Here is a 17733-nt window from a genome sequence, read left to right as displayed (position 1 = left end):
CAATGCGGCATGATCGGTATGAACAATGACTTTGGAACCAATCATGTAAGAGCGGAATTTGTCTAAGGCATAGACAATGGCAAGTAGCTCTTTCTCCGTCGTGGCATAATTGATTTGAGCCGCATCCAAGGTTTTGCTAGCGTAGTAGATAGCATGGAGAACCTTGTCCTTTCTTTGTCCTAGCACGGCACCTACCGCATAGTCACTTGCATCACACATGAGCTCGAATGGCAAGTTCCAATCCGGTGATTGGATGATAGGTGCGGAAATCAAAGCCTTCTTGATCCTATTGAAAGACTCAAGACAATCGTTAGTAAACACAAAGGGAGTATCTTTTAAAAGAAGCTCCGTAAGGGGTTTGGCAATCTTAGAAAAATCTTTAATAAAACGGCGGTAGAAACCCGCATGGCCTAAGAAACTCCTTACACTCTTCACATTTACCGGTGGGGGTAGTTGCTCAATGACTTGGACCTTAGCACGGTCCACTTCAATTCCTCTCTCCGAAACAATATGACCAAGTACCACTCCTTCATTTACCATGAAGTGGCACTTTTCCCAATTCAACACCAAATCAACTTCTTCACAACGCTTCAAAACTTTGGACAAGTTAGTCAAACAAGCATCAAAAGAAGAACCATAGACACTAAAATCATCCATAAACACCTCCATGATAGACTCAATGTAGTCGGAAAAGATGCTTATCATGCAACGTTGGAAAGTGGCGGAGGCATTACAAAGACCAAAAAGCATTCTACGGTAGGCAAATGTACCATAGGGACATGTAAACGTGGTCTTCTCTTGGTCATCCGGGTGAATGGGTATTTGAAAGAACCCGGAATAACCATCTAGGTAGCAAAAGTATTTGTGACATGCCAACCTTTCCAACATTTGGTCAATAAAAGGTAATGGGTAGTGGTCTTTCTTAGTGGCTAGATTTAGCCTCTTATAGTCAATGCACATTCTCCAACCCGTTACAATTCTAGTTGGAATTAACTCATTTTTATCATTTTTGACTACGGTGGTTCCTCCTTTCTTAGGAACTACTTGGACCGGACTCACCCATTTAGAATCGGAAATCGCATAGATAATTCCCGCATCTAACAATTTAAGCACTTCCTTTTTGACCACTTCTTGCATGTTAGGATTTAGTCGTCTTTAACCTTGGACACATGGTTTATGATCTTCCTCAAGATTGATTCGGTGCATGTAAAATTCGGGACTTATGCCTTTTAAATCGTCAAGTTTATAACCAATGGCTTTCTTGTGAGACCTTAAGACATGAAGCAATTTAGCCAATTGACTCTCATCTAATTTAGCACTAACGATTACCGGACACATCTCCTTATCATCTAGAAAAGCATGCCTCAAATTGGAAGGAAGGGGCTTAAGCTCGGGTTTTTGTACCTCCACATCTTGAGGTGTAGCAACCAAGCCTATAAAGTGTGAGCTCTCCTCCAATGATAGCTCCTCTCCATCCAATTCTTGCTCCAAAGCATCAATCTCCTCATTTCCAATCTCATCATCACCTGCAAATGATTCTAAAAGTAAGAGTGTCTCCAAGGGATCTTTAGACAAAGATCGAGGTGTAGAGTCTTCTATAACAATGTCAACAACATCCAAAATGTCAATAGAATAACAAGACTCTTCTACCATAGGACTCTTCATAGCACTATTCAAGTTATATGTGACCTTATCGTCACCCACTTCCAATGTAATTTTACCGTTCTTGACATCAATAAATGCACCCGCGGTGTGTAAAAATGGTCATCCTAAAATGATTGGGATTTGGGCATCTTCGGCCATGTCAAGAACAATAAAATCAACCGGAATGAAAAACTTACCAACCTTAACGGGAACATCCTCCAAAACTCCCAAAGGGCGTTTTATAGAACGGTCCGCCATTTGCAATGTGACACTAGTGAATTTTAAGACTCCCATATTAAGCTTAGCACAAATAGAGTAAGGTATTACACTCACACTAGCACCTAAATCGCATAAAGCTTTATCAATTTGGTAGGTGCCAATTGTGCATGGAATAGAAAAGCTACCGGGATCTTTTAACTTAGGAGGGGACTTGTTTTGCAAAAGAGCACTCACCTCAGCGGTGAGAGCTATTGTTTCAACCTCATCAAAAGTCCTCTTCTTAGTTAAATGTCTTTCATGAACTTAGTGTAAGATGGAATTTGAGTGATTAATTCGGTAAAAGAAATGGTTACCTGTAAATTCTTCACAACTTCCATGAATTTACCGAATTGGGAATTCTTTTGATGCTTTGCCAATCTATGAGGAAATGGCACTTTGACTTTTTTCGGAATCTTTACTTCAACATCTTTCTTTGGAGGAGCATCCTCCACTTCCTTGACTTGCTCAACAACAACAAGTGGGTCATCCACTTTCTTGAGAATTTCTTCAATTTCCTTATCATTTGGAGAGACCTCCAACTCAACAAGTACCTCCTTATCATCTTTGGGCATGGATGGCCCATCATATTTCGTACCACTTCGTAAGGAGATAGCATTAAGGGTAGCATGTGGTTGCTCACCTTGAGGGGGTAGTTGACCCGATTTCCTTGAAGAGCTAGATGAGGCCAATTGAGCCATTTGTTGCTCCAACATTTTGATTGCGGCATTTTGTGCTTGCTCATTCTTTTGGATTTGAGTCAACAATTCCTTTTGCATACGGATTATCAAGCCCTCAAGCTTACCTCCCTCTTGGTTATTTTGTTGGGCATTTTGTTGTGGTGGTTGAGTTTGTTGGAAATTGTTTTGTGGGGGCCTTTGTTGATTTTGATACCCCGGTGGAGGGATATAATTTTGTTGTTGAGGGACATAAGCATTTTGTTGTGGTAGGGGTTGTGGTTGAGGATTTAGCACATTGTTGCTTCTATAAGACATATTCGGGTGAAATTTTGAGTTTGGATTGTACGTGTTTGAGAATGTACCCGGTGGATAAGCATTTTGTCTTAAAGCTAGAAAAGCATTTACCTCTTCAATGGGAGCTTGGCAATGAGCGGCATAGTGGCCCGCACCTCCGCAACCTTCACAGACAACGATTTGGCTCGTTGAAGACATGGCATTGACTTGTTGAATGGAATCTCTAGCATCCCTCTCCGCCAATTGTTGTTGGAGCAAAGCAATTTGAGCTAGCAAAACGGAGTTGTTAGAGGATTCTTCTTTACCTTTAGATGGCACAACTCGGGAATTGACATATTGGGCATCATGGATCGCCATAGATTCGATCGTGGAATGAGCAAGATCGGTGTCAAATTGATCAAACCGCCCATTGTTGGCGGAATCAATAATCCTTCGGGACTCGGCACAATATCCATTGTAGAATGTTATTGCTAGAAACCAATCATCTAGCCCATGATGTGGGAATTTCCTTTGAAGCTCTTTGTACCTCTCCCAAGCCTCATATAAGCTCTCAAGAGCTTGTTGACGGAATCCGGTGATTTGGCTCCTCAAAGTTTGAGTTTTCTCCGGTGGAAAAAACTTTTGGTAAAAAGTAAGAGCCAATGTCTCCCAATTGGTGATTCCTAAGGTGGTGCGGTCAAGGCTATTGATCCAAAACTTGGCCTTGTCCTTCAAAGAGAAAGGGAAAAGTATTTCCCTTATTTGGGCTTGGGTGACGCCCGTTTGACGGATCATGGAGCAATAGTCACAAAAGTTTTGCACATGCAAATTGGGATCCTCCAAAGGACTTCCCCCAAATTGCTTCCTCTCCACAAGGCTAATAAAAGCCGGTTTGATCTCGAAGTCCGGCGCGGTGATTTGAGTGGTTGTGATTCCGGCCGGAAGCATGGCCGCGGTGGGCTTTGAGTGATCGGAAAGTCTCACCATCTTTTTGGTAGTAGATGGTGATGGTGGTGGAGTTGATGAACAAGAAACCTCCTCCTCTTCAAGAACCTCTAGATCGTCTAAGTAAGACTTTCTAGCACTTTCAACTTGTATGGGAGAAATGGCTTCTTTCACTTCCTTCCAAAACCGTCGTCTTCTCCTAAAGGTTTTCTCGGGATCGGAATCCGGTGAAAGCAATTCTCCACTTCGAGAGGACCTGGGCATAAGACAACAATTTCTAGAGAAGTGATAAGTAACGGTCTCAAGGAACAAGTGTTCCCCAAGACAAAGGAAAACAAGATAAAAACCGACAATTCAAAAAGCAATAAAACCGTTTCCCCGGCAACGGCGCCAAAATTTGATAGGTTTTATCGCGTACCTATGCAAAGATAATTTCCCTAGACACAATTTAATGTAGTAATAGGGGTCGAACACAAGGAAACGGGAATTACGTCGTGAATTGCTATGGGTAGATTTTTATCAAGGTCGATTACGATTTGGGTTTGATTTGTTTGGTTGACGATTGATAAAAATGCAATGTAAATAATATTATAAAAGATAGTCTAAAGGGGTCGGGTCACTCATGCAAAGGTAAACATAATAACATGATAAACTTGATAGTAATAATCTTGTCAATTGCTTAGGCTTAAAGACACCCACCTTACGGCATTAGTGTCAACCATAGACCGGGTCCTAGAGAAACTCTCGTCCATGACTAGGTCGTCCTACCACACATGCTTAGTCTAATTCAATTCCGTGCCTCTCGACTTTAGAACGAATGAACAAATATAATCTACGACTACGGCCGATAATCAAAGATTAAGCGTAACAAAACAAGCATGTGATGGAAACAATTGATCAATATTATTAGGAACTTTATTTAATCATATTATATGTTTGATTTTGCATGGCTCCCCTAACCTTTAGACTAGAGAATTTAGCTACTCATACTAAGATGTAAAATGTAAACTAAATTGTAAGGAATGTTGAACATGGTTATATGAATTATACTAATTAGGTGATATAACATATGAAAAGAACAAAGCTAAGTAAATATGAAATACTTGATTATAATAACTATGTGATAACTAAAGCAATGATGTAAATTGTAAATTTGTAATAAGAAATACCTTATAAAGGAAGACTTGTATGGAAGAACAAATAACTAAAAACCAAAGGATTGAATAACAAATGCTTGAGAATCTCTTGAAATACAAATTGTTGAAAGATTAACTAAGGAATGCTTAAACAACTTAAACTTGAAATGAAAACTAATGAGAGAAAACTTATAATGCTTAAGGCTTATTGTAGTAAACTTGGACGTAAAAATGGGATGCCTAAAACCTAGGAATACCTCTCCTATTTATAAGAGAGGAGGAGAAAAACGTAAGAACCAACGAGAATGCAACCCCGATCGGGGCCACCAACCCCGATCGGGGTTGTGTGTTCCTCGGTTAATTCTCTTAATTCTCCTCTTAATTGCAAAGGGCATCCAATGTTGGTGATTAATTGTGCGATTAATCACCCGGTTAATGCTCTAAATTCCTAGCATCCTAAGCTCTCTTGGCATCCAATGCTTGCACCTTGATATGTACCTTCATTTTGGGCTTGATTTTGCATTTGACTTCATTTGTAATTCTTTACTTCAATCCACTAATCTTCATGCAAAACCCAAGAAATCTTCACACACTTAGTCCAATATTTGGCCTTGTTTAGCTTAATGAACTTGGTGTACAAAATCATAGGAAAAAGCCTCTAAATGCTTAGATTCCTACAAAACCGTAACAAACACAACGATACACCTAGAACACAAAATTAGCTCAAAAATATACTAATTAAAGTATGATAATCAATAGAATCCGAGCTAAAATGAGGGGTAAAAATATATATAAAATGAACATATCAGGCGTCGCCATGGAAGGTGGCTCGAAACGGGGAGGATAGGGAGAGAAGGGGGGCCTCATGTGCTAGAAATTTATCCTTTGAGGGAGAGTCGGCGAGGGATGTGGAAGAGAGAGAGCTGAACCGCATGGTTGAGATGCTGCGTGGGGTACAACTGGTTGATAAGGGGAAAGGGAAAAGGGAGGAGGAGGAGGCTGTAGTGGCCTGGGGGAACAGGAGTCACAGTTAGTGGCTGTTGATGTGGGAGGGGAAACACGGGAGATGGGAAGGGTGCAACAGATGAGCAACGAGGGTAAGGGCCGAAAATTTATTAAGGTTAAGAGGAGCAAGGGTTGTTCAGATGGAGGAGTGGGAGGTGATAACGGGGAGGCAGTAGGTGGGGATAGTCGGTGGTCTGGAAAAAGGAAGGATCGTGCTGATGGAGACAATGAGTTGAGTAGGGAAGACGAGCATGGAGTGAGGAAGGTGCGTGTGATGGAGGATAGGTTTATTTTATCGCATAGAGTAGTGGAGGCTGACGGAGTTCAGCCCCGCGAACAGCAATGAAAATCTTAAGCTGGAACTGTCAAGGGTTGGGCAATCTCTTAACGGTTAATACCCTCCGCGACTGGTGTTGGTGGGAGTGCCTAAACATTGTCTTTGTTATGGAGATAATGATTAATACGAGTAGAATAGAAAAGATAAGGAATAAATGCGGGTTTTTGTTGGGTATTTGTCTGAGTAGTAATGGTCGTTCCGGGGGTCTAGGGCTATGGTGGAAAGATGTTGATTGTGCAGCTCCTGTTGTATGATAAGAACCATATTGCTGTGAAGATTGTTGGGGATGATGGAAATACGCTCTGGAAAGCTGTGGGTATTTATGGGTGGTCGGAGTTGTCTAATAAACACAAAACGTGGAGCATGTTGAAAGCTTTGTGTCGAAACAATGAGGACCCTATGATGCTCTTTGGAGATTTTAATGAGATCCTATGTGACAGTGAAAAGGAGGGAGGGGCAACCCGGAGTGAGAGACAGATGGATGCTTTTCGTTTAGCTTTGGACAAGTGTGCTCTTGGTGATTTGGGTTACTATGGGAATATTTTCGCTTGGCAGAGAGGGAAAGGTGATGGAACGGTAATTAGAGAGCGGTTAGACCGAGCTGTGGCAACAATGGACTGGTGTGAGCGGTTCCCTAGTGCGGTTGTGAGACACTTCCCGTTATATTCGTCGGATCACTGTGCTACTCTTATTCATGAGAGGGATTCGGGTTTACAAACTAGGGGTAGGACAGGCTTCAAGTTTGAACCGTTTTGGATGTCGGACCCGGAATGTGATATGGTTGTACATGAGGCATGGAATCATGGGGTTGATGGTGATGTTCTTGACAAAGTGCAGTGGAGCTCAACAAAACTTCAGACCTGGGCGAGAAACAAATTTGGATGGTTGAAGAGGGAAATTCGGTCAAAGGAAGCAGAATTGGAGAGATAGCAGAAGTGTTCTCCATCAGCTGATATGCTAGGACGGTGTCAACAGTTGGTGGAGGAGTTAGAGCGGCTTCGACAGCATGAGGAGACTTACTGGTATATTCGAGCGCGGAAGTGTGAGCTAAGGGACGGCGACAAAAATACTAAATATTTCCATTATAAGGCTCAATAAAGGAGGAAGCGGAATAAAATAAATGGCATGGAGGACAATGATGGAGTTTGGCATACGGAGGAAGATAAAGTGGCTAGTATCTTTGGGGCGTATTTTGGCCAGATGTTCTCGTCGTGCAGCCCAGTAGCCGATACACAAGTGCTGAATTGCGTGAAAAAGGTAATTAATGCCGAGATGAATTCGATGCTTGATGCGCCTGTGAGTGATGAGAAAGTCCGTTGCGCCCTCTTTAATATGCATCCACATAAAGCCCCGGGACCGGATGGTATGCACGCGCTTTTTTACCAAAAATATTAGGGGGTGGTGGGCAATGATGTCTGTAAGTTTGTTAGGGAATGGTGGGATGAGGGAGGTGATATGACGGCCTTAAATCAAACACCGGTGGTGCTTATCCCGAAATGTAATAATCCGAAGAAGGTGACGGAGTTTCGACCCATAAGTCTTTGTAATGTGCTTTATAAAATCATATCTAAAACTCTTGCTAATAGACTTAAGGGGTTCTTAGATGGGATCATCACGGAGAATCAAAGTGCTTTTACTCCCGAGAGACTCATTACGGATAATGCTCTTGTGGCCTTTGAAATCTTTCATACCATGAAGAGAGGTGGGGAAGGGCGGAAGGGTAATGTGGCGCTAAAATTGGACATGAGAAAAGCATATGATAGGGTGGAGTGGCCTTTCTTGGGGGAGGTGATGCGAAAAATGGGCTTCTCGGATGCTTGGTGTGGCCGGATATGGAGGTGTCTATCGACCGTGTCACAATCTTTCTTGCTTAATGGCCGAGCTGCTGGGTGTGTCCAACCGACTAGAGGGCTACGATAAGGCGATCCCATTTCACCATACCTTTTTCTATTGTGTGCGGACACGTTCTTGCATATGCTTAGATAAGCTACTGAGAGGGGTGCAATCCATGGAATGAGAGTGTGTCGGGGTGCACCGAGGGTGTCTCACTTGTTTTTTGCTGATGACAATATCTTGTTTGCCAAAGCAAATACGGAGGAATGCTCGATTATAGCTAACATTATTAGCAATTATGAAAGAGCATCGGGACAGAAGATTAATTTTGACAAATCGGAAATTGTTTTTAGCAAAAAAGTGGGAGGTCAGATGAGGAGCACAATCAAGGCTATGTTGGGTGTCCGTGAAGTTGAAAAGCACGAGAAATATTTGGGTCTGCCGACAATAATTGGAAGGTCGAAGAAAGTAATTTTTACTTGTTTAAAGGAGAAAATTTGGAAGAAAATGAATGGGTGGAAAGAAAAATTACTATCAAAACCGGGGAAGAGAAGTGCTAATAAAGGCGGTGGCCCAAGCAATTCCGACTTATATGATGAGTCTCTTTGCCATTCCGGATGGAGTTCTTGATGAGATTCAAGCAGTGATGGCTTGTTTTTGGTGGGGTTCGACGGAAGCTAAACAGAAGTTGCATTGGATGTGCTGGGACCGGCTGTGTGAACCAAAGGCAGAGGGGGCATGGGCTTTAGAGATTTGAAAGTTTTTAATCAAGCCTTGTTAGCAAAGCAAGTATGGAGACTGCTCCTAAACCCGAACTCGCTGGCAGGTCGTGTTTTGAAGGCACGTTATTTCAAGCACGACTCTGTCCTAGATGCGCGAAAAGGGTATGATCCGAGCTTCTCATGGCGGAGCCTTTGGGGTTCAAAGTCACTGCTGCTTAAAGGACTAAAATGGAGAGTTGGGAATGGGCAGAACATAGGAGTGTGGGATGAAGCATGGTTTCCAGGTGAGACCGCGGGGAGGATTCCTACACCAAACATTGAAGCGGATCCAAATATGCGAGTGGCTGAGTTCATTGATGTCGAGAGGGGGCAGTGGAACGTTGAGTTACTTCGAGAGGTCATGACGGAGGATGATGTGAGACTTGTGCTCCAACTACCATTGAGTAAACGAATGGCCAGTGATGAAGTGTTTTGGTGGCCGACGAAGGATGGGAGATATACGGTTAAGTCTGGGTATTGGATAGGAAGGAGGAAGGCCATAACTACACGGGAGAATGAGGGTTCGTTATGCTCGTGGAAGCAAATATGGAAGCTTAATATACCTCCTAAACTGACCCACTTCATTTGGAAAATTTGTGCAAAGATACCACCGGTGCGAAAGAGTCCGTTTAATCGACATTGCTGCCCAAGTCCTCTCTGTAATTTCTGTTCAGAGGAGGAAAGTAGTGACCATGCTCTGTTTAGGTGTGTTTGGACGAAAAGCCACTGGGACGTGAGCGGTTTTGGGGAGATAATAGCAGCTGCACCGCATGAGTCGTGTGAGGAGCGAATTTCATGGATCATCAATAGACTTGGAGATGAGGAGAGGGGAAGGTTTCTTGCTATAGTGTGGGCGATTTGGACCATACGAAACCAACGGCTGTTTGAGGATAATCCACCAAATGAGACTATCGTCTGTTCGGGTTTTGTCAAGATGGTGAATGATAACCATGCCTATACAGCTCGTGTTCTTGCCAGGCCGTGTATGTCAAATGGAGTAGGAGGGAGTGCCTGGTCACCACCGCGCACTGACACTATTAAAATAAATACGGATGCGTACATGGCTGGAGATGGAAGTGTTGGGTTGGGGGCGATAGCGAGGGATAAGGATGGGCGTATTCTCTGGTTGGGATGTAGGCGTGTTGGGGCAGACTGGAGTGTGGAGGTGGCGGAAGCTCAGGCTGCTTTGTTCGGGCTTGACATGGCGAAGGAGAAGGGACTGTCGAATGTTGTGCTGGAATGTGATGCCTTAAACTTGGTAAGAGCTGTTCGGGACAAGACCATAACAAGAAATCCGTTTGGACTATGTGTTGAGGATCTATGTATTCTCCTTAATTCTTTTGTGTCGGGTAGATGTGATCATGTAAAACTTGAGGGAAACACTGTGGCTCATTGTGTCGCACGAATATGTGAGCGTGTCGGGGAGGCCACCGTCTTTGTAACAGATTTTCCGCAAGGTGTCTTATCACTTGCGAAAATTGATTTAATATAAATACCCATGTTTTCCTTTCAAAAAAAAAAAAAAGAGCATGGATAATAAAAATATTCAAATTATAATATAAAAATAAAACGACCTTAAACAAACTTTAGCCTTATTAAGCCCGGGATCAATTTAAATTTGATTTCTTGAAATTTAGATGAAATTTGATCAAACCGATTTCAAAAGCTCCCATAATCAAGGCCTAGCCCACAGGCCCGTAAGTTAAATAAACCCCCCGAAAACAAAGAGGCGCCAGAAAATGGAAAAGTCCACCAAAATTACCGCGTAACCTACAAACTGTACCCCTAAAAATGGCGCCAATTTCTTCAAAATCTTCAAAAACTCAAATCAATTCAAAAATGGCGCCCTAAAATGTAATTAAAAAACCCCATAAATTCCCCCCACAATCATTCCTCTCTCTTCATTCTTCCTTCACACTCCCCGCTCTCAAACACTCAAACCCTAATTACCCAGTTCACTAATTTAGTTTACTTACTCAGTTACTCAATTTCCCCCCTTTTTCTCGATCTTAGATTCTAAAAATGGAGGTGAAGACAGTAACCCACGACGCCATTTCAAAGATCAAAGCTAACCCATCTCCTGATTCCTCCGCCGACGTCCCTGATTTGGTCATTCAAGTTCTTGATTTGAAGGCTGTTGGCAATCGCTTCATGTATGCCATTCTTATATTTAATCTCACTTTTGTTTTTGTTTTATTATTTGTGTTATTATTTGTGTAGATCTGGGATTAGGATTTGATTGATGAATCTATAGTTTAAATGTTAGGGTTTTGATTATTCTTTATTGAAATGTTAAAGGGTTTAGAGATGTTGTTGAAGACATAAAGTTTAGAACTTTAGGGTTTTACTGAGTCATAATTATATGAAACATCGAAATGTTGGGAAATTGTGATGAAGATTTAGGGTTTTAGATAAGCAAACATAAAAAAAACATGATTTAATTAATTATTTATCTTGTAATTGATTTAGGTTTACTGCAAGTGACGGGAAAGAAAAGCTCAAGGGAATCCTACAATCGAGTTTTTCGCAGATGGTGTCGTCCGGTGCAATTCAGAACTTGGGTCTGATTCGGGTTCTTGACTATACGCTCAACGATATCCCGAACAAGTCCGAAAAGTAATTAACTAATCATCTCTTGGTTTCTCTATTAATTGACTGAGGGAGTATTTGTTTGATAACTAATTGAATTGAGTTGAACTCTCAGGTATTTGATGGTAACAAACTGTGAGTCTGTATCTCCTGCGCTTGATGCGGAGATTAAGACCGAGGTGAAGAATGAGGACGTGGAGATGAAGACGGAGGTTAAGAAAGAAGATGGTGGTATTCTTTTGAAGCCTAAACAGATCCCGGTTGCGAAATCTGCTGCTCAGATTATGCATGAGCAAAGCCAAAAGTATGTTCATTTCTTTTTCAGTGACTTGTCTATATTAAATGAAGCTTTGATCTTAAAATGTTGTTTAATTTAGATCTTCTGCTTGTAATGGTTTTGAAGGATCATTCATGTTAGCCGACTTTGAATCATTTTGTGACTAAGGCATTGTTGTTAGTTACGTTTTGCTCAAATTCATTATGTTTCAAACTTTTTCGGCAATATGAAATTATTGTTTATAATATGGTTATTTGTAGGAAGTATGATTACATACTTCAGTGACTTGTCTATATTACATGAAGCTTCAATCTGAAAATGTTGTTTAATTAATTTAGATCTTCTGCTTGAAATGGTTTTGAAGGATCATTCATGTTAGCTGACTTTGTATCAAATTGGGATTAAGTCTTTGTTCTTAGTTATGTTTTGGTCAAATCCATTCCGTTTCAAATATTTTTCAGCAATTTGTCGAAGTATGAGCTCCTCCTGCAGGAGAGGCTTATGTCTTTTATAGTAATGTTGATTGTCAATGGTATATGAATTGTTAAGTTAGCGTTCTGTATATGTCTTGAAGCTTATTATATCCTTTGTATTGCAGTATGGCTCCTGCTGCACGAACTTCGATGACAAGAAGAGTTCACCCTCTAGCTTCTTTGAACCCTTACCAAGGTAACTGGACCATTAAGGTCAGAGTTACCAACAAGGGGAACCTGCGTAGCTACAAAAACGCAAGAGGCGAAGGAAATGTCTTCAATGTTGAGCTGACTGATGAAGATGTGAGCCAGATAAAAAATCAATCTGCTTCATTAGTATTTCTTTCATTGATTTGAGTTTTATTTGGTTCTAATTTCCATATTCATGTAGGGTACTCAAATACAAGCAACAATGTTCAATGAAGCTGCGAGAAAGTTCTATGACACTTTCCAAATGGGGAGGGCATATTACATATCAAAGGGAAGTCTGAAAGTGGCTAACAAGCAGTACAGGACCGTGCCTAATGATTATGAAATGACCCTGAATGAGTATTCTCTTGTCGAGGAAGCCAAAGATGAAGGTGTATTCATTCCGGAAACAAAGTTTGACTTTGTCCCGATTGATCAGTTGGGTCCATATGTAAATGGAAAGGAGCTTGTGGGTATGAAACATGAAATTCCCATTTCCTATACTTATTAGATGTTTTCAACCTGTGTGTGAATCTAATAATATATTTCTTACTTGCAGATGTTATTGGAGTTGTTCAAAATGTGTCCCCAACCACGAGTATTAAGAGAAAGATTAACAATGATATGATAACAAAGCGTGATATAACCATTGCTGATGAATCGTAAGTGTTCATTATTGGCTCTCATTAATTGTGAAGTTGTTTCTCCTAAATGTAACAATGTAAGTCATATATCTGGTAATGTCTGATTGCAGGAATAAAACAGTTGTAGTTTCTCTGTGGAATGACCATGCCACAACATTAGGACAGGAATTGCTGGACATGGCTGATAAGTCCCCTGTTGTAGCCATTAAGGGTGTTAGAGTTAGCGACTTCCAAGGTGTTTCCTTATCGGCAGTGAGCAAAAGTATAATAAAAGTCGACCCTGATCTACCTGAATCAAAAAAGTTGAAGTCTTGGTAAGTCCTGAACTATTTTAAGTTGCTTCCAAGATGTTTGTGAAGCATCTCTCTAATGTTTTCTGATGTTTCAGGTACGATTCTGAAGGTAAAGATGCTCCGATGGCTTCTGCTGGTGCTGGGTTGAGCCCTTCTGCTAATGCAGGTGGGAGGTCTGTGTACACAGACCGAGTCACCATTTCTCATATCACAAGCAACCCATCTTTAGGCGATGAAAAGGTATTGCAGCAGTTTGTTTTACCTGTTCTGAATATCTGATGACTAAACTTTCAAGAAAAAAATGTCTCTCTTTGTGAAACAGTGGAGCTAATACAATGCTTCTGTTGGCAGCCTGTGTTCTTCAACCTGAGGGCATATATAAGCCTGATTAAGCCCGACCAAGCAATGTGGTATCGAGCTTGTAAGACATGCAATAAGAAGGTAACAGAAGCAATAGGATCTGGATACTGGTGTGAAGGATGTCAGAAGAATGAGGAGGAATGCAACTTAAGGTAAGAAGCAACTGAACATAACTAGGGCAGCTGCAAATATTCTCATCTCGACTAGATTCTAAATTCTGATTGTATCTTTGTATCATTCAGATACATCATGAATGCTAAAATCTCGGATGCAAGTGGTGAAGCTTGGGTTTCGACATTCAACGATCAGGCTGAGAGAATTATTGGTTGCTCTGCTGATGAGCTTGACAAGTTGAAATCAGAGGTTGGTGTCTGATCTTACCTCCATCTAAACACTTATCATCACTTTTCGACCAAAATTTGTGTCTAACCAATACTGTATCTCGATATTTTGCAGGAGGGAGAGGAAAGTCCCTACCAAACAAAGCTGAAAGAAGCAACATGGATGCCTTACCATTTCCGTGTAAGCGTAGTGCAGAACGAGTACATGAACGAAAAGCGACAAAGGATCACATTAAGAGCAGTCATTCCAGTTGATGTTGCAGCTGAAACCAAATATCTTCTGGAGGAGATTTCTAAAGCTAAAGCTTCCCAGTAGAATCCCAGTTCAACTTTCAGAAGTTACTTATAATTATTAGATTTTCGATCTTTTTGTTTATCTGAAACTATGAAACAGTGACATTTTGTCTTGTAATATATGCAATCAATTCTAGTAGAACTTAATTTATCTTTGGCTTATTTGATCCGAAATCGTTCATTTAACTGTCAACTTGCTCAGGAAAAACATAAAAAAAATGTCTGCTTACAAGGAAGAAATCACAAATCTCCCTATTCATGCTTACCATAGGTAAAAAATGCTCAGGAAAAACATAAAAATGGCCATGATTTTGCATGTCCATTGTCCAAGTTTAGCAGTGTTGGGGTCTTTGGTACAAATAATATAAAACCAATTTAGATCCCGTGCAATGAATGCGTGGTATTTATAAAGCTTTTATTTTTGTATTACTTAATCATATGCTAAATTAACACTTTATTAATTTTTCATATTTCATGTCATTATATTTTGATATAAAGAAAAGAAAACATAACTGTAAAATTATTTAAGAAAATCGAGTAAAAGTGAACTTAAAAGAATAGTGGTATCTCATTAATTGTTCATTTTTCTCGTTATTGTATTTTGTTTTGAGAAAAGAAAAATTAAAATTGAAAATTAATTCAAGAGAATTGAGTAATGTGTTGAAATGTATTTTTTTTTAAAAAAATTTTTTTATACCACAAATCTAATGATTCTAAATTATAGATCATCTCAATTTTTTGTTGTCATGAAAGTAATCAAAACGATTTATAGTTTTGTTTATACATAATATGAGTCCAGTAATTCTCAAATAATAACATCAATTAAAGATTTAATAGTTTATAGTTTGCCTTTATTTATATTTTAATTAAAATATTATAATTTAGTATTTAGTGAAAACTATATAAATTAAAGAAAAGATTAATTTTAATGAAAGAATCTATATCTATCTATCTATCTATCTATATGAATAAAGGAAACTTTTTTCGAGCGATTACAGAGAGTCCAACTTTTTAAAACTATCTAAATTAATTTTTTAATAAAAATATCTTTAGCTTGTGTTTACTTATTAGAAGATCGAGAAATATATTGAAGTTAATGTTTTTAATATACTGGTATTGGAGTTTGACAGCTAGACTAACTTTATCCGAAAGTGTTAGATGTTCATTATAATACTTCTGTTGCTGTGTATATATATTGTAATATGCAATCCATGAGATTCGTTTCTATCATGTACGTGTAGACTGTAGAGTAGTTATACATTGTCTATTTCTAATAGCTGATTCTTTTTTACTTTGATTTATTTATGTTACTTTTCTCCATATTTTGCTATCTTATTGCATGAGAATGATAACAAATGATTAGTTTGATTGATTTTTATGCTCATATTTGTTGGTTCTCTCATTTCAATATATATACTCATTGATTTTTTTATGTATTCGTTTCAGGTGCTACGCTGCTTTGATCTAATACGAGATTGGAATGCCCCGACATAGTGTGCACAAGTAGTGTCACTACCGAGAGACTACTTTGTTGTACCTCTTTGTATATTTTTGTACAATTATTTGACAAATCACTTGCCTCAACAAATACAACACAATTCATATATTTCGGTAATCTTTTTTCAAGCAAATATTATAATGAATTCTTGGACATAGTCATGTTTCTCAGAAATTTTCCCCAATTTTTGTTTCAAAATCTATACACGTCTACATCCTCTATCGAAGGAAAATTACGGGAAGTTATTCATTGTTACAACATAATTTTATAAAATTAAGCCCACGTTCAAGTATATAAATATGTTGGCCCGACATTTTAGCAACGAAAGTATTAGTCACTTAATATTTGTTATTTATATACAGGCAAATAACTTGCATATTGGATAGTTACACTAGATGGATTTTCTTAAACATAATACTTCATACGTTTTGGTACTACTATTGGGATTGTCACAATGGATAAAGAGAATTTGTTTTGTAGAGTTCTGCAACCCAGCCATTTATAAGAAATAATTTGACAATTGATTTTAGCATAACAAAAATAAATTACAATAATTTGCCATAAATTCTTATATGCAGTTGTAGAGAACGAGGAAACTTATAACCTAGCCTAACACCTACTTTTGTTTACAACCTTTATAAATAAGAACTAGTTTTGTGACCCGTGAGAATCACGGGTTTGATTGTTTTTGTTCTATTATTTTTGCGGTATCGTTCATGAATGCGTTATTCGGCTTGTTTGTCTTCTTGCTTATTATTTTGGAGATATGTTGGTAGGATACCTAAGTAAGGCAATAAAGAGAGTCCTGTCACAGTTCATGAGGTAAGATATATTATAGCACCAAAACCCATGAATCCCTCATTTTAAAGAACATACGAATGTCCATTATCTGATTTTGAAAACTGGTATTGCATATAAATTAAATGGAAAATTGTATTGCCTTGTGTTTCATTAGAGCACTTTAAACAACTTATTCTCAAAGCCTATAAGCAAAGTCAACACAAATTATGGGAAACGTAAAATTGCATTCAAACAGTGGAATATTAACTTTGAAAACTACTATTATTTTGCTACGGTCCTCATTGTCTTAGTCCTTTTACCGAATGTTGTCTTGTTGTGTTAATTACTCGTTAGTCCCTTTCTGTTTTGTTCTCAGTGCTTTTCTTTTTACGGTGTTTAGATTGTCTCTGGATTTCGAGGGCGCTTGGCTTTGTCATGGTGGTTATTCAGTTCACTCAACATTGACGGCTTTTGGCATTCTAGTACTTGATAAATTGTTTTTAGTGTTGTTTTGGTGCGTTCGGAGAACCTTGGTCCTATTTTTATCCGACAAAGAAACAAAATGTTGGACACTTGAACATCTAATTCTATTCCTTATTACCTAAGGTATTCTAATGAAAAAATAAATGTAAAATAAAGTAAATATGTAAAATATATAAATGAATGAATGGTAATGATATTTTATAACTAAATTTTACATATTGCCTTTAGTCAATTAGAGACGATATGAATAATGCGCAGAAAGCGCTATGTTAAAATACAACTTATGTTTATCTTACTAATTATGCTAAAATTACAAGTTTATTTTCTTAAATGCAATGGAGTTTGTTAAACTTTTAACAAATAATACATTTATAATTCTTGTCGGCTCGTCGGTCTTGCAACATCGTCCTTGTAAATTCAATTGATTTCCAACGTATTGGGAAAAATGTTATTGAAATGGTTTTGTATAACGAAATACCTAAGTGATATGCTTAAATTATTAGGAAGGAGTTGATGACATGTGACTTGTACAAATAAAGTTTTAGACTAAATACGCATTCAATAATTTTAAAAATAAATTTCATGTGAGCAATTTTTGAGAGGATACACGAGAAAATGTATTTGTTAAACAATGAACATCATT

The 17733-nt window shown here is 38.9% G+C and overlaps 1 protein-coding gene and 1 non-coding gene across 2 annotated transcripts; both read left to right on the top strand.

Moving 5' to 3' along the window:
* Positions 1-3360: 3360 nt before the first annotated feature.
* Positions 3361-3467, top strand: LOC141654526 (small nucleolar RNA R71). The gene has a single exon (XR_012548084.1). It is a non-coding gene; the product is annotated as a small nucleolar RNA R71 (small nucleolar RNA).
* Positions 3468-10749: 7282 nt separating this feature from the next.
* Positions 10750-14492, top strand: LOC141653252 (replication protein A 70 kDa DNA-binding subunit B). Its single transcript, XM_074460959.1, has 12 exons — positions 10750-10813; positions 10853-11022; positions 11339-11485; positions 11574-11762; positions 12334-12511; positions 12600-12870; positions 12957-13059; positions 13152-13355; positions 13430-13574; positions 13686-13846; positions 13937-14057; positions 14151-14492. Exons 2-12 carry the CDS (start codon positions 10892-10894, stop codon positions 14349-14351), a joined length of 1851 nt encoding a protein of 616 aa, XP_074317060.1. The 5' UTR covers positions 10750-10813; positions 10853-10891; the 3' UTR covers positions 14352-14492.
* Positions 14493-17733: the final 3241 nt, after the last annotated feature.

The sequence above is a fragment of the Silene latifolia genome, chromosome 4 (genome assembly GCF_048544455.1).
Source record: "Silene latifolia isolate original U9 population chromosome 4, ASM4854445v1, whole genome shotgun sequence".
NCBI lineage: Eukaryota > Viridiplantae > Streptophyta > Magnoliopsida > Caryophyllales > Caryophyllaceae > Silene > Silene latifolia.
This window is presented reverse-complemented; position numbering and strand designations above follow the sequence as displayed.

What these genes read in the sequence shown, in the direction of transcription:
- LOC141653252 (XM_074460959.1), top strand. Translation starts at nt 10,892, where the DNA reads ATGGAGGTGAAGACAGTAACCCACGACGCCATTTCAAAGATCAAAGCT. An exon ending in TTGAGCTGACTGATGAAGAT is followed by an intron (nt 12,512 to 12,599) that starts GTGAGCCAGATA and finishes ATATTCATGTAG; the next exon opens with GGTACTCAAATACAAGCAAC. An exon ending in CATCTTTAGGCGATGAAAAG is followed by an intron (nt 13,575 to 13,685) that starts GTATTGCAGCAG and finishes TTCTGTTGGCAG; the next exon opens with CCTGTGTTCTTCAACCTGAG.